The sequence below is a fragment of the Aulonocara stuartgranti genome (assembly GCF_965226115.1).
Source record: "Aulonocara stuartgranti genome assembly, chromosome: 4".
NCBI classification, from domain to species: Eukaryota; Metazoa; Chordata; class Actinopteri; order Cichliformes; family Cichlidae; genus Aulonocara; species Aulonocara stuartgranti.
Window position 1 is genome coordinate 2,862,227 of NC_138942.1, and position 27,942 is coordinate 2,890,168.

At 41.0% G+C, this 27,942-nt stretch overlaps 2 protein-coding genes across 3 annotated transcripts; one reads left to right on the forward strand and one right to left on the reverse strand.

The window, feature by feature from the left end:
• Window positions 1–1,129: 1,129 nt before the first annotated feature.
• On the reverse strand, window positions 1,130–19,939 carry LOC309704883 (C-reactive protein-like). 2 transcript variants are annotated; one of them, XM_082530364.1, is made up of 5 exons: window positions 19,638–19,939; window positions 2,951–3,033; window positions 2,764–2,829; window positions 1,740–1,947; window positions 1,130–1,643 (listed from the first exon to the last, which is right to left on the reverse strand). In XM_082530364.1, exons 3-5 carry the CDS (start codon window positions 2,813–2,815, stop codon window positions 1,232–1,234), a joined length of 672 nt encoding a protein of 223 aa, XP_082386490.1. In that variant the 5' UTR covers window positions 2,816–2,829; window positions 2,951–3,033; window positions 19,638–19,939; the 3' UTR covers window positions 1,130–1,231. The 2 variants fall into 2 exon arrangements, with proteins under 2 accessions (XP_082386490.1, XP_082386491.1); XM_082530365.1 differs by lacking the exon at window positions 19,638–19,939 and adding an exon at window positions 5,741–6,591.
• Window positions 19,492–27,541, forward strand: tsen54 (TSEN54 tRNA splicing endonuclease subunit). Its single transcript, XM_082530360.1, has 12 exons — window positions 19,492–19,625; window positions 21,318–21,476; window positions 22,044–22,107; window positions 22,206–22,289; window positions 22,379–22,477; window positions 22,553–22,605; window positions 22,751–22,876; window positions 23,320–23,755; window positions 23,823–23,958; window positions 24,039–24,099; window positions 25,198–25,311; window positions 26,072–27,541. Exons 1-12 carry the CDS (start codon window positions 19,570–19,572, stop codon window positions 26,220–26,222), a joined length of 1,539 nt encoding a protein of 512 aa, XP_082386486.1. The 5' UTR covers window positions 19,492–19,569; the 3' UTR covers window positions 26,223–27,541.
• Window positions 27,542–27,942: the final 401 nt, after the last annotated feature.

The window sequence follows — 27,942 nt, forward strand, 5'->3', positions numbered from 1 at the left end:
TACAGCACTGAAAAACAGTGCTTGACAATTTATTACATCATAAGAAAAAAAAAAAGATTTTCACGATTCCGATTCCATGTTCGATTCTGTTTAACGATTCGATTCTTTATCGATTCTCTTATCGATTCTTTTTAAAAAAGGAGAACACTAAGGTCGATTAGCTTAGAACTTTTTTTTATATCTTCTCTTTGAACAAGATAGAAATTTAGGAGTAACATGGCCTTACAAACCCAGCAGTGAGATCTTGAGAGATCCAGCCTATGGCTCTTCAATGTGGTGTCACGGGGTCCCCAGGAAAAAAAAATTGTAAATGTAAAATAATAAAATAAATATTCTTCTGTAGCAATAACAAAGTATAACATAAATTATTCAGTAGCAATTACACAAGAATATCCAGTAATGTCCCTGCCTACAATTAAACACATTCACTTACCAAAAATCGGGTAAGCCTTTGACCACAAACTGAGTCACTGCTCGGTGACATTCGTCTATCCTGGCCTGAAAGGAGACGCTACCGGTAGACTGCAGCGAGAACTGCCAGCATCTGAGCCAGACTCTGTCTCTCTCATCATGGTCACCTAAATGCACAGTAATGTCAGGTTTTGTAATAAGGCAGATTGCGCTAACATAATATGCACTGTTAGTTGATTATTTACCTGCCGCATTAACGGGAGAGGACGTGCAAACGTTACCGCTGCTGCTGGGTTGAGATTCACGAGTCCAGAGCGGAATTAAAAACACGACATTCATTTATAGTTATCACGTGTTTTGTGAGCAAATGCTTTTGGATATTCGTAGTGTTTCCTCCCTTAAATGAAATATCTACTTTGCAAGTATTGCAAGTTGCCCTTTTGTAATTCCGTTCTCGTAAAGTATAACCAAACTTTTGAGCGTTTGAGCCGCTTACACGCCGTGTTTCCTGCCAGGTAAATGACGCTCCGCAACGTGGTGACGTCATTTGGGGCGACTGAAATCGATAAGGGAATCGTTTGCAAAAATGGCAAATGATTCCAAGGAATTGAAACAGTGGGAACCGGTTTTCAACAAGAACCGGTTTTCGATACCCATCCCTAATCAGAGTTGAGTAATATATTAATTCACCACAGACAATTTCAGCAGATATTTTTATTTGGCCTCAAAAAGCAGTAATCTGAAGTCATGTCAGTGATACTGATGCACATTTTGATCAATGAAGTATCTTTATTTCATACAGCAGAATGGGGTTATTCCATTATAGATACACCTCACGAGTGGCGACCTCTACGTCCCCGTTAATTCTCAGCTCTGTTCTTTCCCAGTCAAGAACATTTCCTCTTGGTTCTCTCTTCCCTGCAAACATGCCTTGGATCATGCTATCTGCCAGAACAGTGTCCCACATATTCACATCAAAGATCTCACCAACAAAACTCTGGTTGTTTTCAAAATCACCCAGGAAAGAATCCGGATCTTGTCCCAGGATAACCCTGCCTCCTGCCCTGACAGTGTGACCCTTCCTGTAGATTTTAGATAAGCTCCTCTTTCCGTCCAGGAAGAGGGCAGCTAAACCTGAAGCGGAATCCCAGGTGATACACAGGTGGGTCTGCAGGGCTCCGAGCTCAGGGACTTTAAATAAAACACCATCTCCAGCTAGATAAAAGGACAGTCTGCACACATAAACAACATGCATGTTTAGTCATTATGAGTCTGCACACAGACAGCTTAATAAAAAAAACACCTGTCCCCCGCAGAAGATGTCCTACCTTCCATCCAGTTCACGCCACACATTCAGCTCGTCATAGTTTCTGGTCCGGTATGCAAAGAGGATGACCTCTCGTCTACCGCTGAGCTCTGTGGCCACCCGCATGCACAGAGTGAACGCAGTCAGGTTCATCGGCGTTTGAGGGATCATCTCAACATAATTGGTGCTTGTCTCATTGGAGAAAACCAAGGTCTTGATGGTAACACTCCCTGAGAGGCAGCAAAATTAACAATAAAGAAAATAAAAAAAATTTTTCCAACTTTAATTTTTATTAGTTTTAGTTTTTACTGAAAACGATACAGTAAAGAAAATTACAAACAAACAGTCTGGAGTTTACCTTTCTTTTCCCACCTTCTATCACATGCAAATTTCTTTTTATGTTGCGTTTTTGGTGCCACTTAAGAATGCTTTCCACTTCCTCCATTGTCTATCATGCTTACACCCCATCAGTCTAATGTTGAATGTAATTTCTTCCATCTCTGAGATACCTTCTACAATCCTAATCCAGTCTTGTTGAGCCGGAGGGTCTGTGTGTCACCACTTCTTTGTGATTGCTTTTTTTTTTGTTGTGGCTAGAATTATTTTTACTAGATATAAGTCCTCTTTTTGTACCAGTTCCTTTATGTTTCCAAGGTACATCACTTGGCCGATGTTTGGGAGTGCATAACCCAGAATATTATCCATGTTCATTTTGAGGTCTTCCCAATGAAAAAAAAACATTAAACTTCAAAATAAAATAAAAACCTAAACAACTTTGGCATAAAATTGAGTTTTTATGCATAAAATTATGTTGTATTGTTGTGATTTAGTAATTTATGCATTTTAAATGATGTCACACAAATTCAATTTCTTAAAAATGAAGGTTATTAAAATGCCATGTTTTCCTTTACTGAAAGCTTAAATTACAAATAAATGCATTTTATGAAAAAACAATGAAAAGTATAAAATATAATATTTAAATAATAAAATAATGAAAAAAATGCACAAGTATACACAAACAAGCAACATGGAGAGGTTACAGTTACCGGCCAATGTCGTGGAGACGACGATGAGAAAAAGGATGACCGCTGGACTCATTTTATCTCCCAGATCTGCAGAAAATCAGACCCCCTCAAGTCTTTTTCATGTTTTGATACAATCTTAATTTATACACAGCAATGATTATTAAAATGTTATATGAACTTGCAGACAAAAATGAAGCTGTATACGTACTGTGCTGCTGAGAATGCCTCTCTACTGACAGTCAGCTGGGTGGTTTTATAACCAAGATCTTCAAACGCCCCCACCTCAGAATCCTGGTGAGGAAATAAGATAAACAGTGAGTAATTAGGGTTCAGAGGGCAGACAAAATAAACTGTTGACTTAGGGAAAAGAAACTTAACACAAATCCAGCCTTTTTGAGTCAGTATAAATAAAAACATTTATGCTAATGAGGATCTTTTGAGTTTTATTTGGAGATTTTAAGAGGTTGTTTAAGAAAGCTCCTTTGTTGTATAGAATAGAATAGAATAGAATAGAATAAAATAGAATAAAATAGAATAGAATAGCCTTTATTGTCATTGTACAGAGTACAATGAAATTGGAGTGCCGCTCCCTTGGTGCAAGTTTCAATAATAAATATAAATGTAAAATAAAAATAAAAAATATATAAAAAAAACAAAAAAAACCCACAATCGTAAGTACTCAAACAATAGTATGTACAATATATACAGGATAGCAGCATAATATAATGACAGTGACGGTATGGAATAGGTTCAATTGTTTTTGTGCTTATTTACTACGGTGATAGCTCTGGGAAAGAAGCTATCCCTGAATCTGTTTGTCCTGGTTTTATGTGACCTGTACCGCCGGCCTGACGGTAATAGTTCAAACAGTTGATTGCTGGGGTGAGAGTGGTCCTTTAGGTACATTCCAGAAAGTGGACGGCATAATGAAGAGGAGTATTACCTCCAAATTATTTAAATTCATCTCAAATCAACAGCTAAACAGTTGAAACTGACTGTTCCAAACACACATCGGTGGACACAGTGGACTGTACTTGTCAGTATAGTGTTCCTTGAAAAATCTTCAGTTAATCCAAAATTCTGTAAAAACTGACAGGGACTAGAAAGAAAGAGCCTGAGAAAAGAACCTGCTTAGTTCAAACGAAAGATCTTGTGTGTTGTACCGTTTCTTATATACAGTTCAGAGTAAGATAAAGGTGTTATACGTGTGTAACTCGGGGGAGCTTGCACTGAGGGCAACTGGGTAAGTTTAAGGTAATTAGAACTCAGGGCGTACCCTGCATTAGTGGAGTACTAAGTAGGGGGCGCTACACACGCCTATTATTTGATCCTACAGTGATCTTGTGTGCGAAAAAAGGGTTACGAAGCCCATTTTGAAAAGTGTGATTTGGCCATCAGAACGTCCTACCTATAGATATGAACGATGGAGACATGAACCACGTAAGGTGGTATATTCTTATAAGGTTCAATTCGATTTTATTTATACAGCCCCAAATCACAACAAGTCGCCTCAAGGCGCTTTATATTGTACAGTAGATCCTACAATAATAGATACAGATAAAACCCAACAATCATATGACCCCCTATGAGCAAGCACTTTGGAGACAGTGGGAAGGAAAAACTCCCTTTTAACAGGAAGAAACCTCCAGCAGAACCAGGCTCAAGGAGGGGCGGGGCAATCACAGTCATATGACAAGGTCAACTTTTCCTGATATCACATATAAAGTGAGCAGTAAAGTAATTATCTAATTTCTAGTCTTCAGTCCTGCTGGGCTCACCAACACTTGCCCCCTGCTGACCTTTAGAAAGAAAAACACATTAAGTCTGTGAAGGTTCTCAGTCATCCAGGTCATCGTAGTCTAAGGAGCTTAGAAAGAAAAGCGTCTGGACTTCTTTAAGTTGCTTGAAGACGTTTCACCTCTCATCCGAGAAGCTTCTTCAGTTCTAAGGTCAAATGGTGGAGAGTCCCAGATTTAAATCCAGTGGGAATTTCCCCCCAAAGAGGGACAAAGGCCCCCCTGATGATCCTCTACCTAATCACATGAGCCAAGGTGTGAAAACGGGTATGGGTCACAATCAGCCAGGGTTTCGGGTGAGCTCATTGTGAAAGGGTCCCACTCAGACCCATTGTCAGTAGCATAAACTCAGCCACTTACAACATTTCGAAACACTTTGCAACCATCCTAGCACCACTCGTGGGGAACACCCCACACCACATCAAGAACTCCACCGACTTCACCGACAAGGTCCAGAAACTTCCCCTGGAACCAGATGAAACCATGGTGTCCTTTGATGTAGTCTCTCTCTTCACTTGCATGGAAGAAGTCCGGACGCTTTTCTTTCCAAAAACGCATTAAGCACAAATGTATTGGCTTCTTTTCTTTGGAGACACTTCTGAGCAGAAATCCACTGAAGAACAGTTGAGGTGGGAAATATGAGCCAATGTTCACAGCTGACGCACACTGCAGTTTTAGCCTTGTTGTCATGGCAAACATGAAGGAGTCAGAGTTAATTAATATATAATGTTGTTAAAGTGTACTAATACATAATGGAAAAATATAATTGCACAAATCAAGTGTTTTAAATTTTATTTTGAGGTTGCTTTTCCAAATATTTGAATAGTTTGTTAGGATTACCTGGTCATTGTGTCCTTGGACAAGACATTTTACCCTACCGCCTACTGTGAGAGTGAATGAATAGTGGCATTGTAAAGCGCTTAGGGTGCCTTGAAAAGCGCTATCCGATTGTTAAGTGATGATGTGACGAATCCTACTTCCGGGCCTAAAGTAGTCTGCGTTTAATATGGCTTTTGTGTTGTTAACATGTTTAATGTTATGTATTTTCTTCTATTTAATCTCAAAAAGCTCCTAAAACAGTCAGTGATCACTGTTGACCTCCCTCGGCTTTTATTACTGCTAATCATTTATTTAAGCTCAGTTTTTAAAACCTTAGGATGTAACTACAGCCCAGCCCATGCAGCAGTATATGAATGACTAACCTCATATTGTGGATGGATTATCTCAGTTGTTCTCCTGACTGAAGTTTGGTCCTTTTACAGCATCCTGCCATGCGATTACATTTGTTCCTGACCACCGAGAACACTCACGTTAACTTTTATCGAGTGGAAAAAAAGTTAGCTTGTTTATATTATGCTAACATGGCTGTGTCGCTAGCGGTCACGTAGCACATCATTATATACCAGCTAGCCCAACTTCAGTAACCCTACAAACGTCACTGCTGTTTAGTTTTCTGTCTTCATTTATGCTGGAAGTGATAACAGAGCTGTACGTTTGAATTTGTTTCCAAAACCCTGCAGTCAGGACATGCTATATTGTATTTAGATAGAAGCTAGCGAGCTAACTCCCTGCTAACTTCTAACTCCGTTAAATGTCATAAATTCCGTTTTCATGGATGCCTGGATGTTAAACTCAATTGTTACACCTGGTAGAGCAGAACACTGATCATTTTATTAAAGATGAAAGACTTTAGACAGTTTTTCAACTCTCAGTAATGCCACAGTGATCGTTTGATATATGGACCTGCAGCGGAGTTTAGGCCCAGACACGGCTAGTGACGTCAGACTGAACAATCGGATATAAATCCAATCCATTATTCTTCTTCTTATTATTATTATTATTATTATTATTATTATTATTATTATTACGCTGATCATTTCAAGGTTAAAGCTCTCTAGTGTTTCATTTTCCAAATGGCATCAACTTGCAAGACTTGCTTCCTGATGCCCTGTACAAGAACTTTGATCGGTACCTTGAAGTGGGCTGCATGATTTACTGGCAGGACTGGGTCATATCAGAGTTCAAAAGGGCAAACAAACCAAAATAGGGATGAATGCCAATGTTTCCAGCAACATCCAGTAACAGACAGATTTGTAGAAAGCAAACATCTGTTGCATAAACATATATCAAGGTTAGATGTTAAAGAATTTGTCACATACAGCAGCAAAAGTTTGAGGTCAACACACACACAGAAACACACATGATAACACAAATATCAAACTATTAAAATATTAAAAATGTAAAATTCCATAGAAGGCAAACCAAAATTATAATAAGATTAATGCACACAAGACTGAGTAGTTAAAATCATTTTTTTCAGATGGTGAGAGAAGTTATGATGATCTGTTCAAATTTTTACATTCTTTGGAAGCATTTTCTAGCCTTTAATACTTCATAGGAGAAAGCTGATTGTCATGATCTGTCTGGTCAAACTCAAACACTAAACTCAGTAGTGCAAGTTTAGAGATTTATTTATAATGCAGGTGATGGTTGTGCTATTTACAGTCTTTCAGCAGTTCTTAGTTCAAAAGCCTCTTATTTACCAAATCCAACAAAGGAGCATTTCCAAAACTGATGGGAACCACTGGGATGTCTTAAACAGAGGACAAGACACATTAGAAATCTATGTGATGACAACAAGGACCATGACGTGCAGATCAACAAGGAGATCGCTACCACAGTGAGGCAGAGCTCAAGTAAAGACCGAATGTCAGATCCCAGCATAGTCAGCTGTTTGTAAGATGTTTTGCTTCAGGTGTGTCAGGGAGAGGGCAGAGATCCCACCAGTGTTCTCACCCTGTAAGGTAAAGCAGGGTAAGTAGACACACACACAGCAATAAGCACACATACCAAGAGGGAGAGAGAAAGAAATGTTAAATGTTATTGTCACGGCCGAGGCCGACTCGAAAGGAATAGGACTCAAATGCAGGACGCAGAGCAGCACAGAGAACGTTTAAGTGACAATGTTTATTATTTCCACAACAAATGTAAGAGAATAAAACTGCCGGCTCGGAGGAAAAACACTGGCACTCACCCAGACCGTGACACTTATGTACTTATAGTATATATAAGTTTGAATATAGTTCAATTCCCTCAATCGATGTCTCATTCACTCTTGGCATACAGCTTGATGTCATCCATGTGGCTGATGATTGCTCCATTCTGTAGTTGGTATCTGTAGCCAGTCTTGTCAATGATGTCCCTGAGGAGGTTCATGCCTATGCAGAACAGCAGTGGGGACAGAGCTATTCCTCGGTAGATCTCGCACTTGATGGTGACATGTGCTATAGGCTTGAAGTTGGCCTCTAGTGTTGTTCACCATGTCCCCACTGAGTTCCTGATGAAGGCTCCAAGTGTCCTGTTGATCTTGTACAATTCTAGGTATTCCGGGATCCACTTGTGGGGCATCCAGTCTTAGGCCTTCATCTAATCAATTCAGGTGGTGCACAGGTTGGTCAGTCTGGTCTTGCAGCCCAGTGGTCAGTGAAGTTCATTTGAATTAACGCTACCTGGGCACACATATGGCTTGGTCGGTGAGCAGGCAATCTACTGCAGAAAGCAGATGTCTTCACCTCTTTCCATCTTCACACTCTCTATCCAATAAAGGCAAAATCCCAAAAATATTATTGTGTTACATAAGTCATTGACTTATGTAACACAATGAGCTACTGTCATTTTTAACACAAATGTATTGTTTTATTATCTAAATTTGTCTGCCTGTTTTCCTCTTAATGAGACTGTGACTTACACAATTAACATTATGTCGTATCAAGTAAGATCCCAAATTAGATATTAAGCCCATGAATTCAAAAGGTCAACGTTTACTGAGATCATATATAAAGTGAGCAGTAAAGTAATTATCTAGTTTTTAGTCTTCAGTCCTGCTGGGCTCGCTAACACTCGCCCCCTGATGACCTTTACAAAGAAAAACACATTAAGCACAAATGTATTGGCTTCTTTTCTTTGGAGACACTTCTGAGCAGAAATCCACTGAAGAATTTTCCAAAGGATAGAAGAATATTTTCCAAATATTTTGAATAGTTTGTTAGGATTTCACCGGTCATTTCAAGGTTAAAGCTCTCTAGTGTTTCATTTTCCAAATGGCATCAACTTGCAAGACTTGCTTCCTGATGCCCTGTACAAGGACTTTGATCGGTACCTTGAAGTGGGCTGCATGATTTACTGGCAGGACTGGGTCATATCAGAGTTCAAAAGGGCAAACAAACCAAAATAGGGATGAATGCCAATGTTTCCAGCAACATCCAGTAACAGATAGATTTGTAGAAAGCAAACATCTGTTGCATAAACATATATCAAGGTTAGATGTTAAAGAATTTGTCACATACAGAAGCAAAAGTTGGAGGGCAACACACACACAGAAACACACATGATAACACCAATATCAAACTAATAAAATATTAAAAATGTAAAATTCCAGGAAGACAAAACTAAATTATAATAAGATTAATGCACACAAGCCAGTCTGTGAATCGCTACCTTATCGTGGTGGAGGGGTTTGTGTGTCCCAGGGATCCCAGGGGCTATGTTGTCTGGGGGTTTTTTGCCCCCTGGTAGGGTCTCCCGTGGCAAATTGGTCCTGGGTGAGGGACCAGACAAAGAGCAATTCAGAAGACCCTTATGAGGAAAACATTGAGGGAACAGTTTACCCTGCCCTGGATAGGGTTACTGGGGCCCCGCCCTGGAGCGTGCCCGAGGACAAGCGTCTGGTGGCTGGGCTTTAGTCCATGGGGCTCGGCCGGGCACAGCCCGAAAAGGGGACATGGGCCCATCCTCCCTCAGGCCCACCACCCGCAGGTGGCGCCGTAGGGGTGTAGGGGTCGGGTGCATTGCGTGCCGGTCGGCAGCCAGGAGAAGAGACCCTGACAGACTGATCCCCGGCTACCAGGACTGGCAATTGGATATGGAATGTCACCTCTCTGGTGGGGAAGGAGCCTGAGTGAGGTTGAGAGGTACCGGCTCGATATAGTCGGGCTCACCTCTACACATAGCTTGGGCTCTGGAACCAGTCTTCTGGAGAGGGGCTGGACTCTGTCTCAGTCTGGAGTTGCCCCTGGTGAGAGGCGGCGGGCTGGTGGACACCAGAGGTGAAGGGAGCCACCAGGCTGAAGAAGGAATCCTATCAGGCTGTAAGTATTCCTCGAAGGAATACTTTGAGGACCTCCTTAATCCCACTGACACGTCTTCCGAGGAGGAAGCAGAGTCTGGGGATGAGGGGGGGGGGCAAGGTCACTGAGGCAGTTAAACAACTCCTTGGTGGCAGATGCGTGACTTTTCGTGGCTGTTTTAATATCGCTCTCTCTCTTAACCGATTAAATCTCGCTGTGGTAGCAGCTTTAAACTCGGTATGACCCAGGTTGGTAGAGGGTGCACAGTCTGGATCGCATTCCAGCATTTTGTAGGCTGGTTTTCCTACAAAACACAACAATTATTAGCCCGCAAAGCCAAAGTGAACAAAGCAGCATAGCACAATGAATTCAATTCGTACCACTTGCCACTCGTACCTACAATCCTTTGCGGTTTTGCGCTGGAAATGACGTCACATTTTCAATCTAACCCTAACTACAAAAATACTCTGGTAAAATTCAGTGCCAAACAATTCTACCTTTGTGAATATGACCAGTAATTAGTTACTGATTACTTTTTTCAAGTAACTTGAACAACACTGCTTAGAAGCATACTTTAACAACTAAAATTCAGTGGCAAAATCATCCTACCTTGGTTAATAAGAGCTAGAAACATACTCTGACGGGTAATATTAAGTAGCAAACCATCCTGGCTTTATGAATATGAGCTACAAGCATACTCTGAAGGGCACAGTTTAGTGGCAAACCGTCATACCTACTTAAATATGTGCTGGAATTACTCTGTGACAGCAGAAATGTGACGTTTTGCCAAAGTAGGATGGTTTGTCAGAACACCAGCCCTGTATTTACTTGGTATTGGATCAGTCCAAAGATTTGCAGCATTCCAGCGTTGCAGCGTTATTTGGAGTTGCTGAGCTGACCAGCTTATTTTTTCTTTTTAACAATGCACCATTGTTGAGACTCATATTTACAATGACATCGAAATTTCAGTGAAGGCTATAAAATAGACATTTAACCCTTTAAATAAACTTAATATTTTATGTCTCCTTCCTTTATCATGAAAAGAAAGAAGCTTTCAACTTGCAAAACAGTCATTTACTAAAAACGCTACATCCAGATGAACAGAATCAATTTTGGGGATAATCGTTAAATGCTGTTAGTAGAATTAACCTGAAAATCATGACCAACATTTTCTGCACTAATTTTCTACCCTGTATTTTTGCCTGATCCAGTTTTCTGCCTTCTTGTGGGACCCTTTGGTTTGTTTTGGCTGGAACAAATCAAATATTCTGGAAAAACCCTTCCCTGATTTTAAACTGTGCCCTTTGGCGCCCTCTGATGGCCACGATTATAAGTGATGAATTTGACGGTCACCAGGACCCAGAGGAGAGCCGCAGTAGCAGGCAGACCAGGTGTTGTGCCAAAAAGTGATTGTCTGCCAGAAACTGATTGCCGTCCGCGGGAGCGCGCGCAGCTGCTTAAAGCTGCAGCGCCCGGATTACTTGCGTTGCCAGCTACTTCCGTGCAACTGATATAACGTGGGGGGAAAAACCCAAACACATTTATGCCTTTGTTATTAGGCAAAGGTATGCATTTATGGAGCTTTAACGTTTCTTGTAACCGAATTATGACGCTATCAGAAGGTTGCTTTCAGTGTGTAGCGCAGTCACGAATGACTACACGCATCACGATGGAATAATTAATGCCTACAGGTTTAGTATGTCTACTCTCGTTGTTCATATTTGTTATAAGACTGTCGAATAGTAGTTAAAACAATAAAGACCTATTGTGCCAGTATCACCATGACTCTTTCTTGTTTGTGCAGAATAACGACTGAGAACATGGCATTTTAGCGCTACCAAAAAGTGATTGTGGCCTATAACTTGTCACTGAAACAATATTTCTGCTTCAAACTTGTTGGATATATTCCAGAAGGGTTACATGTGATATATTGTATCCCAAAACCTCTCCAAGAACTGCTGAATAACTTGTACAGGAACAATAACACTGATAATATGCCATTTTCAGCCTGCCAAAAAGTGATTGTGGACTATAACTTGTTAATGAAATACTATTTCTGCTTCAAACTTGCTGCATGTCATTCTGAAGGGTCCTATGTGACACATTATATCCCAAACAGTCCCTTAGAACTGCTGAATAACCATTAAGGGAACGATAAAACTGATAATATGCAATTTCCAACCTGCCAAAAAGTGATTGCCGCCTATATCTTGTCACTGAAACAATATTTCTGCTTCAAAATTGTTGGATATCCTCCAGAAGGGTTACATGTGATATATTATATCCCAAACAGTCTCCAAGAACTGCTGAATAACTTTTCAAATAACATTAATACGATAATATGTCATTTTTGACCTGCCAAAAAGTGATTGTGGACTATAACTTGTCACTGAAACAATATTTCTGCTTCAAACTTGGCGGATGTCATTTAGAAGGGTCATATGTCAAATATTACATCTCAAACAGTCCCTCAGAACTTCTAAATTACCATTAAGGGAACAATAAAACTGACAATATGCCATTTCAGCCTGCCAAAAAGTGATTGTGGCCTATATCTTGTCACTGAAACAATGTTTCTGCTTCAAACTTGGTGGATGTCATTCAGAAGGGTCCTATGTGACATATTATATATCAAACACTCTCCAAGAACTGCTGAAAAACTTTTAAAATAACATTAATACCGATAATATGTCATTTTCAACCTGCCAAAAAGTGATTGTGGCCTATATCTTGTCACTGAAACAATGTTTCTGCTTCAAACTTGGTGGATGTCATTCAGAAGGGTCCTATGTGACATATTATATATCAAACACTCTCCAAGAACTGCTGAAAAACTTTTAAAATAACATTAATACCGATAATATGTCATTTTCAACCTGCCGCATCACGATGGAATAATTAATGCCTACAGGTTTAGTATGTCTACTCTCGTTGTTCATATTTGTTATAAGACTGTCGAATAGTAGTTAAAACAATAAAGACCTATTGTGCCAGTATCACCATGACTCTTTCTTGTTTGTGCAGAATAACGACTGAGAACATGGCATTTTAGCGCTACCAAAAAGTGATTGTGGCCTATATCTTGTCACTGAAACAATATTTCTGCTTCAAAATTGTTGGATATCCTCCAGAAGGGTTACATGTGACACATTATATCTCAAACAGTCTCTAAGGACTGTTGAATAACTATTAAAGGACCATTAATACCCATAATATGCCATTTTCGACCTGCCAAAAAGTGATTGTGGACTAGGGTTACATGTGATATATTATATCTCAGCCCCGCAAGACCAAAAAAACCCCATTTGTTTGTGAAGCATGCTGGTCAGAGGGTCGCTGTCAATTTTTCAATGTTTTGGAAATGTTTCTTGTTTTGTATCGTTAGAATAGAATAGAATAGAATAGAATAGAATTCAACTTTATTGTCATTGCACATGCACAGGTACAGGGCAACGAAATGCAGTCTCCTATAATATTTATTGGTTGTTTATTTGTTTATTAATTCATTAATTTATGTTCGTGTTGCTGTGTGTGTTTCTGTGTTGTTCACAAGTTCAGCTTTGATTGCAATTTTTTTGTAGGATGATTCAATTATTTTGTGTTTCCTAACATGTTAGCATAGTTATTGTATGCAAAGAATTAATATATATGTTGTTCCATGGTTTACTGGTGTTGAGCTTCCGCTATACCCCCTGTTTCTGGTCTATTTGTTAGTTTATTTTAACTGGTGGTTTCTTCTTTAATTGGATGTAATTGTTATTTGTTTTTGGTTTTCATTTCAATTAATAAGTGCTGTATTGGAATGACATTTTTATTACCTGACATTTTGTTTTGTCTTTCCTATTACTTGGTGTTCCTAATGTGTTTAAGCAGATCTCCTCCCACCTGTTTCCATTTGGCCATTATCCTTTTTTTGTATTATTTTTGAATTACAATATTTTTGAAATTTGACGTTTTATGCACAGGTTGAAAATGACATATTATCGGTATTAATGTTCTTTTAAAAGTTATTCAGCAGCTCTTGGAGAGTGTTTGGGATATAATATATCACATGTAACCCTTCTGGAGGATATCCAACAATTTTGAAGCAGAAATATTGTTTCAGTGACAAGATATAGGCGGCAATCACTTTTTGGCAGGTTGGAAATTGCATATTATCAGTTTTATCGTTCCCTTAATGGTTATTCAGCAGTTCTAAGGGACTGTTTGGGATATAATGTGTCACATAGGACCCTTCAGAATGACATGCAGCAAGTTTGAAGCAGAAATAGTATTTCAGTGACAAGATATAGGCCACAATCACTTTTTGGCAGGTTGAAAATGACATATTATCGGTATTAATGTTATTTTAAAAGTTTTTCAGCAGTTCTTGGAGAGTGTTTGATATATAATATGTCACATAGGACCCTTCTGAATGACATCCACCAAGTTTGAAGCAGAAACATTGTTTCAGTGACAAGATATAGGCCACAATCACTTTTTGGCAGGCTGAAATGGCATATTGTCAGTTTTATTGTTCCCTTAATGGTAATTTAGAAGTTCTGAGGGACTGTTTGAGATGTAATATTTGACATATGACCCTTCTAAATGACATCCGCCAAGTTTGAAGCAGAAATATTGTTTCAGTGACAAGTTATAGTCCACAATCACTTTTTGGCAGGTCAAAAATGACATATTATCGTATTAATGTTATTTGAAAAGTTATTCAGCAGTTCTTGGAGACTGTTTGGGATATAATATATCACATGTAACCCTTCTGGAGGATATCCAACAATTTTGAAGCAGAAATATTGTTTCAGTGACAAGATATAGGCGGCAATCACTTTTTGGCAGGTTGGAAATTGCATATTATCAGTTTTATCGTTCCCTTAATGGTTATTCAGCAGTTCTAAGGGACTGTTTGGGATATAATGTGTCACATAGGACCCTTCAGAATGACATGCAGCAAGTTTGAAGCAGAAATAGTATTTCATTAACAAGTTATAGTCCACAATCACTTTTTGGCAGGCTGAAAATGGCATATTATCAGTGTTATTGTTCCTGTACAAGTTATTCAGCAGTTCTTGGAGAGGTTTTGGGATACAATATATCACATGTAACCCTTCTGGAATATATCCAACAAGTTTGAAGCAGAAATATTGTTTCAGTGACAAGTTATAGGCCACAATCACTTTTTGGTAGCGCTAAAATGCCATGTTCTCAGTCGTTATTCTGCACAAACAAGAAAGAGTCATGGTGATACTGGCACAATAGGTCTTTATTGTTTTAACTACTATTCGACAGTCTTATAACAAATATGAACAACGAGAGTAGACATACTAAACCTGTAGGCATTAATTATTCCATCGTGATGCGTGTAGTCATTCGTGACTGCGCTACACACTGAAAGCAACCTTCTGATAGCGTCATAATTCGGTTACAAGAAACGTTAAAGCTCCATAAATGCATACCTTTGCCTAATAACAAAGGCATAAATGTGTTTGGGTTTTTCCCCCCACGTTATATCACTGCGGTCAAGTGAGCCCTCACTTACGAAGTCGCAGTCAAGCTAGCCGCCCCGCCAGCCGCACCGAAAATGTGGTTGCACTACTCTTACGTATATTACGGTATGGGTGAAAACCGGCTTAGAAACGCAGTGTTTTGTGTCCTGACACTATTTTACTTCACAATCCACTCCCATTTTTGGTTAATCTCCACTTTCACCCCTGTGATCCACAGCCCAAATTACTGTATGATTCAGAGAAAATTAACAATAAAATTTACCCAATTTACTCAACTATACTTTTAATGTCCTCATCTTTGACCTCAGATTACAGGAAAACTGTAAGAGGTGACGCAGATATTTCACTGGATTCTGACTCTAGGCTGTCGCCACTCTTCACCCTGTGATCCACAGCCAAAATTACTGTATGGATTTTGAGAAAATTCATAGCAAAATCTTCCCATTATGCTTTACTGTACTCCACATATTGACATCTTTAACCTCAGATTACAGGAAAACTGTAAGAGGTGACGCAGATATTTCACTGGATTATGACTCTGGGTGACCCCCACTCTGCACCCTGTGATCCACAGCAAAAATTACTGTACGGTTTTTGAGAAAATTGATAGTAAACTTTGCACAATTTACTCTACTGTACTCTATATGTTCTCATTTTTGAGCTCAGATTACAGGAAAACTATAAGAGGTGACGCAGATATCTCACTGGATTATGACTCTGGGTGACCCCCACTCTGCATGCTGTGATCCACAGCCAAAATTACTGTACAGTTTTTGAGAAAATTGATAGTAAAATCTTCCCATTTTGCTTTACTGTACTCTACATATTGACATCTTTGATCTCCGATTACAGGAAAACTGTAAGAGGTGACGCAGCTATTTCACTGGATTCTGAATCTAGGCTATCTCCACTCTTCACCATGTGATCCACAGCCAAAATTACTGTACGGTTTTTGAGAAAATTGATAGTAAACTTTGCACAATTTACTCTACTGTACTTTTAATATCCTCATCTTTAACCTCAGATTACAGGAAAACTGTAAGAGGTGACGCAGATATTTCACTGGATTATGACTCTGGGTGACCCCCACTCTGCACCCTGTGATCCACAGCCAAAATTACTGTACGGATTTCTGATGAAATTAAATCCTATTCCATTACCAAACAAAATGAGTTCATTGAAGTATTTGCTTAACTACAAGAAATGTCTTTCCACACACAATTTAAATTTTTCAAAATGTCATTCACACACCACCTCAAGTATCAACTTCAGTTTTAGACATTATTTATTCAGTGCTTAATCACAACAATAGTCAACTTAAGGCACTTACATAATAAGTTAAACCTTACAATAATACATACAGAGAAAAACCCAACAATCATATGACCCCCTATGAGCAACAGTGGGAAGGAAAAACTCCCTTTTAACAGGAAGAAACCTCCGGCAGAACCAGGCTCAGGGAGGGGCGGCCATCTGCCTCAACCGGTCAGGGTGAGAAATTACATTTCTCAGATTACTGATTTCTCATATTACTACTACACAGTTTAGATACACTCAACAAAAATATAAACGCAACACCTTTGTTACTGCTCCCATTCCCCATGGGATGGACATAGAGACCGAAAATTCATTCCAGATACACAATATAACCATCCCTCCCAAACAGTGGTCACAAATCAGTCCAAATGTGTGGTAGTGGGCACATCTGCTATATTGAGATAATCCATCCCACCTCACAGGTGTGCCACATCAGGATGCTGATCTGACATCATGAGTAGTGCACAGGTGTACCTCAGACTGCCCACAACAAAAGGCCACCCTGGAATGTGCAGTTTTGTCTCACAGCAAAATGCCACAGATGCCACAAGCAATGAGGGAGCGTGCAATTGGCATGCTGACAGCAGGAATGTCAACCAGATCTGTCGCCCGTGCATTGAATGTTCATTTCTCAACCATAAGCCGTCTCCACAGGCGTTTCAGAGAATATGGCAGCACATCCAACCGGCCTCACAACCGCAGACCTCGTGTAACCACACCAGCCCAGGACCTCCACATCCAGCAGGTTCACCTCCAAGATCGTCTGAGACCAGCCACCCAGACAGCTGCTGGAACAATTGGTTTGCACAACCAAACAATTTCTGCACAAACTGTCAGAAACCGTCTCAGGGAAGCTCAACTGCATGCCCGTCGTCCTCATCGGGGTCTTGACCTGACTCCAGCTCGTCGCCGTAACAGACTTGTGTGGGCAAATGCTCACATTCAATGGCATCTGGCACGTTGGAGAGGTGTGCGCTTCACGGATGAATCATGGTTCACATTGTTCAGGGCAGATGGCAGCTGAGAATGTCCCAGTTCTTGCATGGCCAGCATACTCACCGGACATGTCACCCATTGAGCATGTTCGGGATGTGCTTGACCGGCGTATACGACAGCGTGTACCAGTTCCCACGAATATCCAACAACCTCGCACAGCCATTGAAGTGGAGTGGACCAACATTCCAAAGGCCACAATTGACAATCTGATAGACTCCATGCGACGATGTGTTGCACTGCATGAGGCAAATGGTGGTCACACCAGATACTGACCGGTTCTGGGTCCCCAGACCCCCAATAGTGCAAAAAACTGCACATTCCAGGGTGGCCTTTTATTGTGGGCAGTCTGAGGTACACCTGTGCACTACTCATGATGTCAGATCAGCATCCTGATGTGGCACACCTGTGAGGTGGGATGGATTATCTCAATATGGCAGATGTGCCCACTACCACACATTTGGACTGATTTGTGACCACTGTTTGGGAGGGATGGTTATATTGTGTATCTGGAATGAATTTTAGGTCTCTACGTCCATCCCATGGGGAATGGGAGCAGTAACAAAGGTGTTGCGTTTATATTTTTGTTGAGTGTATCTAAACTGTGTAGTAGTAATATGAGAAATCAGTAATCTGAGAAATGTAATTTCTCACCCTGACCGGTTGAGGCAGATGGCCGCCCCTCCCTGAGCCTGGTTCTGCCGGAGGTTTCTTCCTGTTAAAAGGGAGTTTTTCCTTCCCACTGTTGCTCATAGGGGGTCATATGATTGTTGGGTTTTTCTCTGTATGTATTATTGTAAGGTTTAACTTATTATGTAAGTGCCTTAAGTTGACTATTGTTGTGATTAAGCACTGAATAAATAATGTCTAAAACTGAAGTTGATACTTGAGGTGGTGTGTGAATGACATTTTGAAAAATTTAAATTGTGCGTGGAAAGACATTTCTTGTAGTTAAGCAAATACTTCAATGAACTCATTTTGTTTGGTAATGGAATAGGATTTAATTTTATCAGAAATCCGTACAGTAATTTTGGCTGTGGATCACAGGGTGCAGAGTGGGGGTCACCCAGAGTCATAATCCAGTGAGATATCTGCGTCACCTCTTATAGTTTTCCTGTAATCTGAGGTCAAAGATGAGAATATTAAAAGTACAGTAGAGTAAATTGTGCAAAGTTTACTATCAATTTTCTCAAAAACCGTACAGTAATTTTGGCTGTGGATCACAGGGTGAAGAGTGGCGACAGCCTAGAGTCATAATCCAGTGAGATATCTGCGTCACCTCTTACAGTTTTCCTGTAATCTAAGCTCAAAGATGAGAATATATAGAGTACAGTAGAGTAAATTGTGCAAAGTTTACTATCAATTTTCTCAAAATCCGTACAGTAATTTTGGCTGTGGATCACAGGGTGAAGACTGGAGATGGCCTAGATTCATAATCCAGTGAAATATCTGCGTCACCTCTTACAGTTTTCCTGTAATCGGAGATCAAAGATGTCAATATGTAGAGTACAGTAAAGCAAAATGGGAAGATTTTACTATCAATTTTCTCAAAAACTGTACAGTAATTTTGGCTGTGGATCACAGCATGCAGAGTGGGGGTCACCCAGAGTCAGAATCCAGTGAGATATCTGCGTCACCTCTTTCAGTTTTCCTGTAATCTGAGCTCAAAGATGAGGACATTAAAAGTATAGTTGAGTAAATTGGGTAAATTTTATTGTTAATTTTCTCTGAATCATACAGTAATTTGGGCTGTGGATCACAGGGGTGAAAGTGGAGATTAACCAAAACTGGGAGTGGATTGTGAAGTAAAATAGTGTCAGGACAGAAAACACTGCGTTTCTAAGCCAGTCGGCACCTATACCGTAATATGCGTAAGAGTAGTGCAACAACATTTTAGGTGCGGCTGGCGGGGCGGCTAGCTTGACTGCGACTTCGTAAGTGAGGGCTCACTTGACCGCAGTGTTATATCAGTTGCACGGAAGTAGCTGGCATCGCAAGTAATCCGGGCGCTGCAGCTTTAAGCAGCTGCGCGCGCTCCCGCGGACGGCAATCACTTTCTGGCAGGCAATCACTTTTTGGCACAACACCGGCATCATGGCGGATCAAAACAACACAGACGGTAAAGGGAAGTTCTACAGTGAAATTTTAAGGTGCGTTTTTACCTTTAACGGTACCTGTGAGCGGGCTTGTTCGCAGGGTAGCGGTACTTTGTCTTGTGTTCTCCCTCAGCGGCTGTTTGTCATTGAATCACTGTGGACGGAACTCTCAGACTTCTTCTGCACATGGTAGCACGGGTTAGTTTAAAGCTAACTGTTAGCTTAAACGTGAATACGTGCTGAAGAGAAAACGCCTATAGTTTCATTAAAACGCACCGATGAAGCTGCACAGTTGTTTCCAGAGAAACACTGTTACTGAAATATTATCTGGACACGTTTTCTGAAATAGTGACACTCTGTATTCGACTCTCTGACACCCTCTGTTGTGTGTTTTGGTGAAAAACAGCCGTGGGAGAAAGAAAGCATTTGGAAAGTTAGGAATTAAGTAACAGTAAAATATTTTTTGGAAGTCTGCTGTTTTTGTTTTTTTGCACACAGACAAAGCATCAGGGTGGAGTCCTTTTAAAACAGGTCTGGGCGAGGTCCCATGGCACTGAGTCACGACTTTATGACTCATGATGGCACTTTAATTACACGCAGATGGACTTCATAAGTGATACTAACGTTATACACCAACATGCAACGCCTGGAAAGTATGCCAGTAACTTGGGGACTGCTGCTTTCTTGTCATGATAATCTTTCACACCGATGCAGCTTTGCTAGAAAGATTTTACAGTTGCCTAAAGCTCAGATATGAACTGAATATGGGCTAGAAAAATCATTTTAATTATATGAAACACAAATAAACTAAAACAATGAGAAACCTGGCTTTAGTGATTCGTTACCTGCCACCATGTGAGACGAATATGATGTACAGAGACTAAGAAGTGCCTTAAAAACAGCTAAAAGGATTTTAAAGTCAGTGCACAAACTGCAGCCAGAGTGTTTTAAAACTGCAGTTTTGTATCAGTTGTTGTTGATGTGAGACATTTTTGCATAGACCAGACAACGGAGCATTACAAGAGTCGAGCCTCAGCTTCTTCTTCTGCCGGTTGCTCCTTTTAAGGACCATTGCAGCGGCTCATCTTCTGAGTTACTGAGAGAGAAAAGTTTGCCTATGTTTTTCATGTGATAAAATCCAGATTTAGTGACAGACCTCACATGACCCTCACACTAAGATCTGAGTCAGTGATTGCTCTGAACAACAACCAAGAGGATAATCAGAATCAGAATCAGAATACTTTATTGATCCCTGGGGGAAATTATTTAAAAGAGGGACTCCAGAGTGGGAGGTTTAGAGTCTGATTCTCCTTGTGTTGAATATTTTTCAGGAGTTTCTTCCTCTTCTGCTGATCAAGAAATTTTTTTTTTATTGCATTTTGTTAAAAGGAAAATATGAAACACTTGCTGTACACCGCCTTCCTCTTCCCCGGCAGAGCATTTATTTAAAGCTGTTTTTCAAACTGAGACAAGAAAAGACTGTCAGCTGACAGTTACTCACACGTTTACTGTGTTCTAGCAGAAAACCTCCAACATAATGGAGAAGGACACTTTTTTTCACAGAAAAAATTCTTGCTCTTGAAAGCCAGCCCTCCTCAAACACCTCCAGCACATTTTGTTTCAGGCTGTGTTATGAAATCTAAAAGCAGTGCAGTGGTTTTCCTTCTCAGTGTTTCAATGGCAGTAACTGTGATCGTGTGTGCATCAAACAGCTGAACGATGTTGTCTTTCTTTAACAACTTTCAGCCCGTCGGAGCTGTTCGCAGCCCGCTCCCGCAGTCACAAAATCCCCGTCAGAGGACAGAAGGACTTCTTCCCCGATGACTCCGACGAGCAGAAGCAGCGACTCGCGCAGAGCCTGAATGAACACTGGAGCCTCCTCTCAGAGGAGAGAGTGGAGAGGCTGTGAGTACCTCTCATTACCCGTGGGGTTACTCATCAGGCCCAGCTTTGGTGGTGCATATAAGACATATAAGGGTGTCTAATATTCACCTGAGTTTCAACATTCTTAGCTCAGACAAAATAACATTTAGATTGATGACCATCGATGTTACTACCTTTCTGTGATTGAAAGGAGCTGAAAGCAGCCACTATTTACAGCTTTACTGCACAAAATAAAAGTAGATAAATGTGCACAGTGATGGATTAAACAGCTTTTCTTGTGTTTGTGGGAGCAGATTTTTAAAAGTCCAGAAAAATAAATGAAAAATAGAAACATGATTTCAGACAAGAAAACCTTCAAAGCACCACGAATCCTAAAGAAAAAAAACTGGGTAACAGCAAAATAATACATTTGACTTTTAATCTTTTGCAGTGCTGAGTGAACGTTAACGTCTTTCGGGTTTAAAATCTTAAAGGTTTTTCACAAATGAGCCCAAATCTTGGCTATAAATCCATCAGGTGGACAGAAACACGTGTGTGTGTTTGTGTGTGTGTTTGTGTGAGATGGCTTCCATCTGTTTTAATCCACAGGGGAAACCTCGTGAACGGCCAATGGATTCCCAGCAAGCAGATTGTGGAGCTTCGATCTCCGGCTGTGAGTTGCTTCACTGTCACAACACCACCTAGAAAAAGCTGCTGCGTTAGCTCGTCCTCAGTCGCTCCTTTGCTGGATCTTTTCTTATTTTTCCGCAGGGGAAGTTCTGGCAGACGATGGGCTTTTCTGCAAACGGGAAGCAGTGCCTGCTCCCCGAGGAGGCTCTGTACCTGATGGAGTGTGTGAGTCTGCAGATAAAACCTGTTGCTCGGTGCGGTTTTCCTCCTCGGAGCACATAATTAGTCCTGTGTCTGTGTTGTTATGGGAACAGGGAAACCTGCAGGTGTTTCATCAGGACCTGCCACTCTCCATCCAGGACGGGTACGAGAAGTTTCTGTCTGCAAACACCGTGAGCCTTCAGCAATATCAGGTGCAACCTTTACTCCAGCACACCTGTGAAAATGCCACCTGTGAAATGAGCTAACGACTCTGTTTCATCCCAAAGGTGTTTGGGCATTTGAAGAGGCTCGGCTATGTGGTGCTCAGGTTTGATCCCAGGTAACGTTTACCCCTCAGACATTTAAGATAATAAAGATAATTGAGCATCAGAGATGACAGCGTTAGTGTATCTATTAAAATCGGCCTTGAAAAGTTAAGTATGCGCGGGAACAGCCTCCGTAGGTGGATGTTTGTGTGCTCGCAGTTCTGAGTCATCGTCCTACGCGAGGCAGCTCAACCTGCCGCAGTCACGTGACCGAGCAGGGAGACAGCTGAAGAGGAAACGCAGCCTCAGCCCCGCCCCTTCCTCCACCCCCACTGCGACGTGCAGGTAAAGAGCTGCTTTGCAATCTGTGAAACTACATCTTAGTTACAAAAGCTATTATTTAGCTATTGCCTTGTACAATAAAAATGAGGAGTTGTTTATTATTATATTATTATTATATACTATATTAGTTTTTTCTGTAGCTACAAAAAGAAATCTGGATGCCTCCACGTGCAGCTGCACATGAAAGCTGAGTCTGTGCTGCTCTCTGCTGGTGTGAGCTGACATTTAAATACCTTTGGTTTCAAAATATCACAAATGAGAGATCTCCAAAATCTTCAAATAAATGTTGCTGCTAATGTTTGTCTTATAGTTCAGTGTGATGAACGTGGTGCATTTAGGTGACCTATTATAGTCGCTGTTAATTTTTTGTTTCTAAGCTTAACATTTCACCTCAGTCTGTTAAAACAAAAATGTAAGAAGTCTTATAAGAGTTTTCTTCTGCGTAGCCGTGCTGAAGCTCAGGAGGAATGCTCCACTGAGAAGATGGAGGAGGATAAATGCAGTGAAGGCGAGGAAGATAAAAAACTTCCAGAGCCTCCGGAGGCCCAGAGTTCAGCAGACGAGGGCGGAGGCAGGAGCTGGTGGATGATGGATGTTCTCGGGGACTCGGACAAAGATTCCGGTCACGGCTCCAAATCTGGCTCCTCGTGCTGGGACTTCAGCTCCATCTCTTTCCCTGACCTGGGCTCCACCTCCAGGGAGCACTTCCCCAGTGACCTGGCCCCTCCAGACCCTTCTCTGCTGCCCGGGGATTTGAAGGTGGGCTTCTGTGACATTGCCCCCTGGAGGCAGAAAATAAACCTGCGGCAGGTGAAGATGTCAGCCAATGAGCAGAAGAGGGAGAAATACAGGCGGCGGTGGGACGTCAACAAAAACAGAGAGGTTTGTAAAGACTAAAGGTATCGGAGGAGCTGAGGATCAAATTTAATTTATGCGGGCTTCCTTAAAGGTACGGCGGTGCAGAAACTGGGCGGAGTATCAGGAGCTGATGGCGAGGCGGAAGGGTAAGCGGGAAGGTCGACCAGCGCACCTGTGGAACAGGGAAGTTACTCCGTTACATGACCCGACACAGCCAATCGCCACAGGTGAGATCACATGACCGTGAAGGAGATTTTAATTTAAAATGTTTTTTACTGTTTTGTGTGATTTGAGGTTTTTTTTCCAGGAGAACTGCTGGAAAAAATCGGCGTGATCAAACCGACTCATTTGCTGGAGGGAGCGTCCAGGTATCCACGATTTGTTTTACTCACATGAGCAGAAGTGTTATTTTTAACTCTGCACATCCAGTGCACAGTCGGACGTTTGTACCCCTCAGTAAAGGCAACGTGGGATCTTAGAATTAATGCCAGAGATGTAGGGCTGCTCGATATAATGATATATATCGGATGACGATATAAAAATGTCTATCGTTGCATTTTACGCTATCGTTTGTTTCGTGGTGTCGCAAAATAAACTGTTTACAGCTCATGGTTCATGAGTTCATGGTTTTTTGATGGTCACTGTAGTGGCTATATTCATTTCTTAAAGTTCTCTCTTTCTCTTATGTTTAATATAACCACACTACAGACAGACAAGCGCTTGTTTTTATGCGTTGTCGTTATTTCCACATAAACCTTTCACAATAAAGCTCAAGATCCTGTTGAGACTTTTCAAAATAAACTGAATCACGTGAAAGATCAGATTATTTAATTTGATGAAAATTAAAAAAGAGCCGCCATGTGTTAAAAAATAAACCTTAGGCTCAAACGTTAGAACAGGCTTTTCCCCGCAGCACACCATGTAATAAATACTCACAAAGAAAACGGCGGCCGTTACAACTTATGTCTAAAAATGATGAAAAACATGACGCGCAGCTGGAAACACTTCACGCAAGTCGAGCTGCCCGAGATTCACAGAATTTACAGAAAAGGTTACATTTTTGTGATTTATATCGTTATCGGACGATAGATGTCTTATATCGGGATATGAGATTTTGGTCATATCGCACAGCCCTACAGAGATGCATCAGATCCTACTGAAAATCTCAGATAAGACCTCAAGGTCAACTTTTCTGAAAAACGCCTAAATTTATGCCACTGCTGCAAGTCTGCTTTCTGGTTTTCTGTTTCTGGAGCTGGGACTTCATGTGGGCTTGATTATAAGCTGTGACGAGTGCAGCCTCTGTGTGTTTACTGTGATTAGAAAATGAAAGAAACAAAGTCATCGCTCACTCGTCTCGCTGGTGTCACATTTTGCCGTCTTTAATTTACAGACCATAAAGGCCGTGGGCGTTGTGCTGATGCAGTCAGCATCGTTCAGGATGACCTTGTGCTTTGTCCTCTCAGGTTAAAAGATGCGGGCGATTGGAGGATTTGTTTCAATGTTTACCAGCCCAACACGGTGGCCGACTTCAAGAAGAGCAACCCGGGGAAACCGTACTCACGCATGTGTGTGTGCAGGTCAGCAATCACATCGCCGCCCGACGGCGTATTTATTCAGGATTAGTTTGTTTAAAGGAAAAACAATAGACGCTTCACTCAAATTAAATGAATGTCCCGGTGGCTGGACATGAACGGAGCCTTTCTCTCGTCCTGCTTTGTGTGATTCTAACCACTAATAGCTGCTTAATTATTCAGAGCTGTGATAAAGCAGCAGAATTTCTCAAGCTGGATCATCAATCGAGTTATTTTAGTGTCTAAAAGTCTTAACTGTGGTTTTAGGCATTTAGACAAAAAATTATAAATATTTATATACATTTTATTTATATATATATATATATATATATATATATATATATATATATATTATACAAAAAAAACACTAATTGTGCAGAAAGCCCTAATCTGTGACGACTTATAAATCAGATGTTTATTAAATCTCTTCCACACCACAGTGAAATTCTCACTCTTCACATCCTCAGGCTGTTTTTTCCAGCTTTGTTACTTTTGTGCTTTTTTTTTCTGGCGAGCGTCTTTGTTTGGAGATGTGTGATGGTTCAAACTTTTTCTGCAGTAACACTCAAAATTCGAAGCTTCTGCAGCAGCAAATCATTCTGCTGTTGGTCTTTCAGCCACGGTTCAATGCAAAATGTATATGTGTATATATATATATTAGTAAACTATAGCTGGGGCCACTCGGTCATTGATTGGTTGCTATTCGCTTTGCAGTGATCTCATAAACTGATACCTTTGAATTGATTACCTCTGTGCTGTGTCCCAGTTTCGATGACCCCGTGCCCGACCTGCGAGCCATCAAGCTGCTGGCCTATCAGAGCGGAGATATCCCAGTGGTCATAGCTGTGGTGGACTATGGAGACATATCGTTCTACACCTTCAAAGACTTCCAGCTCCCGACTGATGTTTACCCCTAAGAACCGCCCACCCACCCGGGACTTTTTAATAAACCTCTGTTTGCTGGACTGGCTGCATTTTCTGTGATTTATGGTGGAAAGATGGTTTTAGTAAACAAACAAACAAGAACAAGTGTGTTCTGACAATGTTTGCATATAATTTGGCTCCAGTTTACATCTAAAGACAATTTTATTGATCATCTTGACTCAGAAGTCCTTTACGATGATGAAAACAAGGGATCAGGAAACTTTGTCCACATTATGGACACCAGCATCCCATCTGGTACCTGCCCACTGGGGCAGGGGTTCTTTTGAGAGCCCCTGGTGGGCACCAAAGGTGGAAGTTTGATCCCTGGCTGGTTAAACTGGCTTCAGGTACAAAGAATTTCACTTAGAGCTAAGTGTTCGGTTAGCCGTGGGTGCTAACAGAATGAATGAGTTTGCAGAAACCAGTGACGGAAATAAACTTCCTCCAGAGGCATGTTGGGACTCTCCTGTAGCGCTGGGGCAAAGGGCTCTGAGTAAAGCTGCTACTCCGGCGCATTAAAAGGACTCAGTTAATGACTAGGATCTCCTGGGCGCTTCCAGGTGAGGTTTTTAGGCATGTCCGACTGGGAACAGGCTCTGTAGCAGATCTGAGACTAGGGGTGGGTTTCAATAATCGATTAAAATCGATCTTAGCTTTAATAAAACGTCATTGATTCATTAAAAATCCTGAATCGATTATTAAATATAAATGTATTCTGCCAGAAACTCAGGTTAAACCTCACAAAACTATTTCAACAACCACCAAACAGCTAAAACGGTAAATGAGAGCAGGTAAACGGGTTCCGCACAAAGACTAAACACAACGCGCGGACCCGACACGTTTGAATCAGTGGGCCGTCGGCTTTCTCACCCACGTACTCTGCATCGGAGCTGAAAGCCGACAGCTCACGGACCCTGATGCGCCGGCGCCTCCGCGCTTTGTGTTTACGTCCTTTTTGCGCTGATTCTGTTGCTGCAGGTTTCATCTCCAACCAAAACTGACTGAGCCAGCAGCAAAAGAAGATCCAAGCTTCACATTTCGCTTCAGATAAACATCGTCATGAATTCTCTTACTTTTGCTGTTTTGTTTCCACCACGATAAAATGACACTTCCTGCAGATCTCTCTCTCTGTACTCTAAGAACAGTTTCTCATCTAAAAATCTAAATTTCTGCATTATTGGCTTGCTTATATTTTATGCCTCCTAACAAGAAAGCCTCATGTCTGCTGTTTGATACCGAAGAAATGTAAACTTTTTTAAAATAATGCCAAATTGCAAAACAGCTGTGTCTCTAATAAAACCATTGTACCTTTGCTCTGCGTCACTTCAGCAGCATCAGGCAATGTTCAGATGTTGATTCTTGTTTTTTCCCGTTTTTGTTCTACTGCAGAATATTTTTAAGGTCATCTGCTGTAAAATCCCAGACCAGGCAAATCTCCTTCATGTTTTTCTGTTTTATCCTCAGTTACTTTGACACAAAAGAATCTGCTGTGATGCTCACACCTCAGATGAAGTCTCACGAGTGTCCTTCCTGATAAAGGATCAGAATTATAATATTTCTGTCTGAGTCAAAATTTCCCCGAATCGAACTGAAATTGTGGATCGAATTGGGACCATGTGAATCAGAATCGAATCGATTGTAGTGACGATACCCGGCCCTGCCCGAGACCCACGGAGGGATTACGGCTCTTGGGTGGGTCTGCTTCAGTGTCGC

Excerpts from the sequence above, each read along its gene's own strand:
- LOC309704883 (XM_082530364.1), bottom strand. The coding sequence starts at position 2,815 with ATGAGTCCAGCGGTCATCCTTTTTCTCATCGTCGTCTCCACGACATTG. Across the intron at positions 1,948-2,763 it reads CGTCTCCACGACATTGGCCG|GGAGTGTTACCATCAAGACC; the intron begins GTAACTGTAACC and ends GCTGCCTCTCAG. Across the intron at positions 1,644-1,739 it reads TGGCGTGAACTGGATGGAAG|ACTGTCCTTTTATCTAGCTG; the intron begins GTAGGACATCTT and ends TTATGTGTGCAG.
- tsen54 (XM_082530360.1), top strand. The coding sequence starts at position 19,570 with ATGGCGGATCAAAACAACACAGACGGTAAAGGGAAGTTCTACAGTGAA. Across the intron at positions 22,108-22,205 it reads TGGAGCTTCGATCTCCGGCT|GGGAAGTTCTGGCAGACGAT; the intron begins GTGAGTTGCTTC and ends ATTTTTCCGCAG. Across the intron at positions 22,478-22,552 it reads TGAGCCTTCAGCAATATCAG|GTGTTTGGGCATTTGAAGAG; the intron begins GTGCAACCTTTA and ends TTCATCCCAAAG.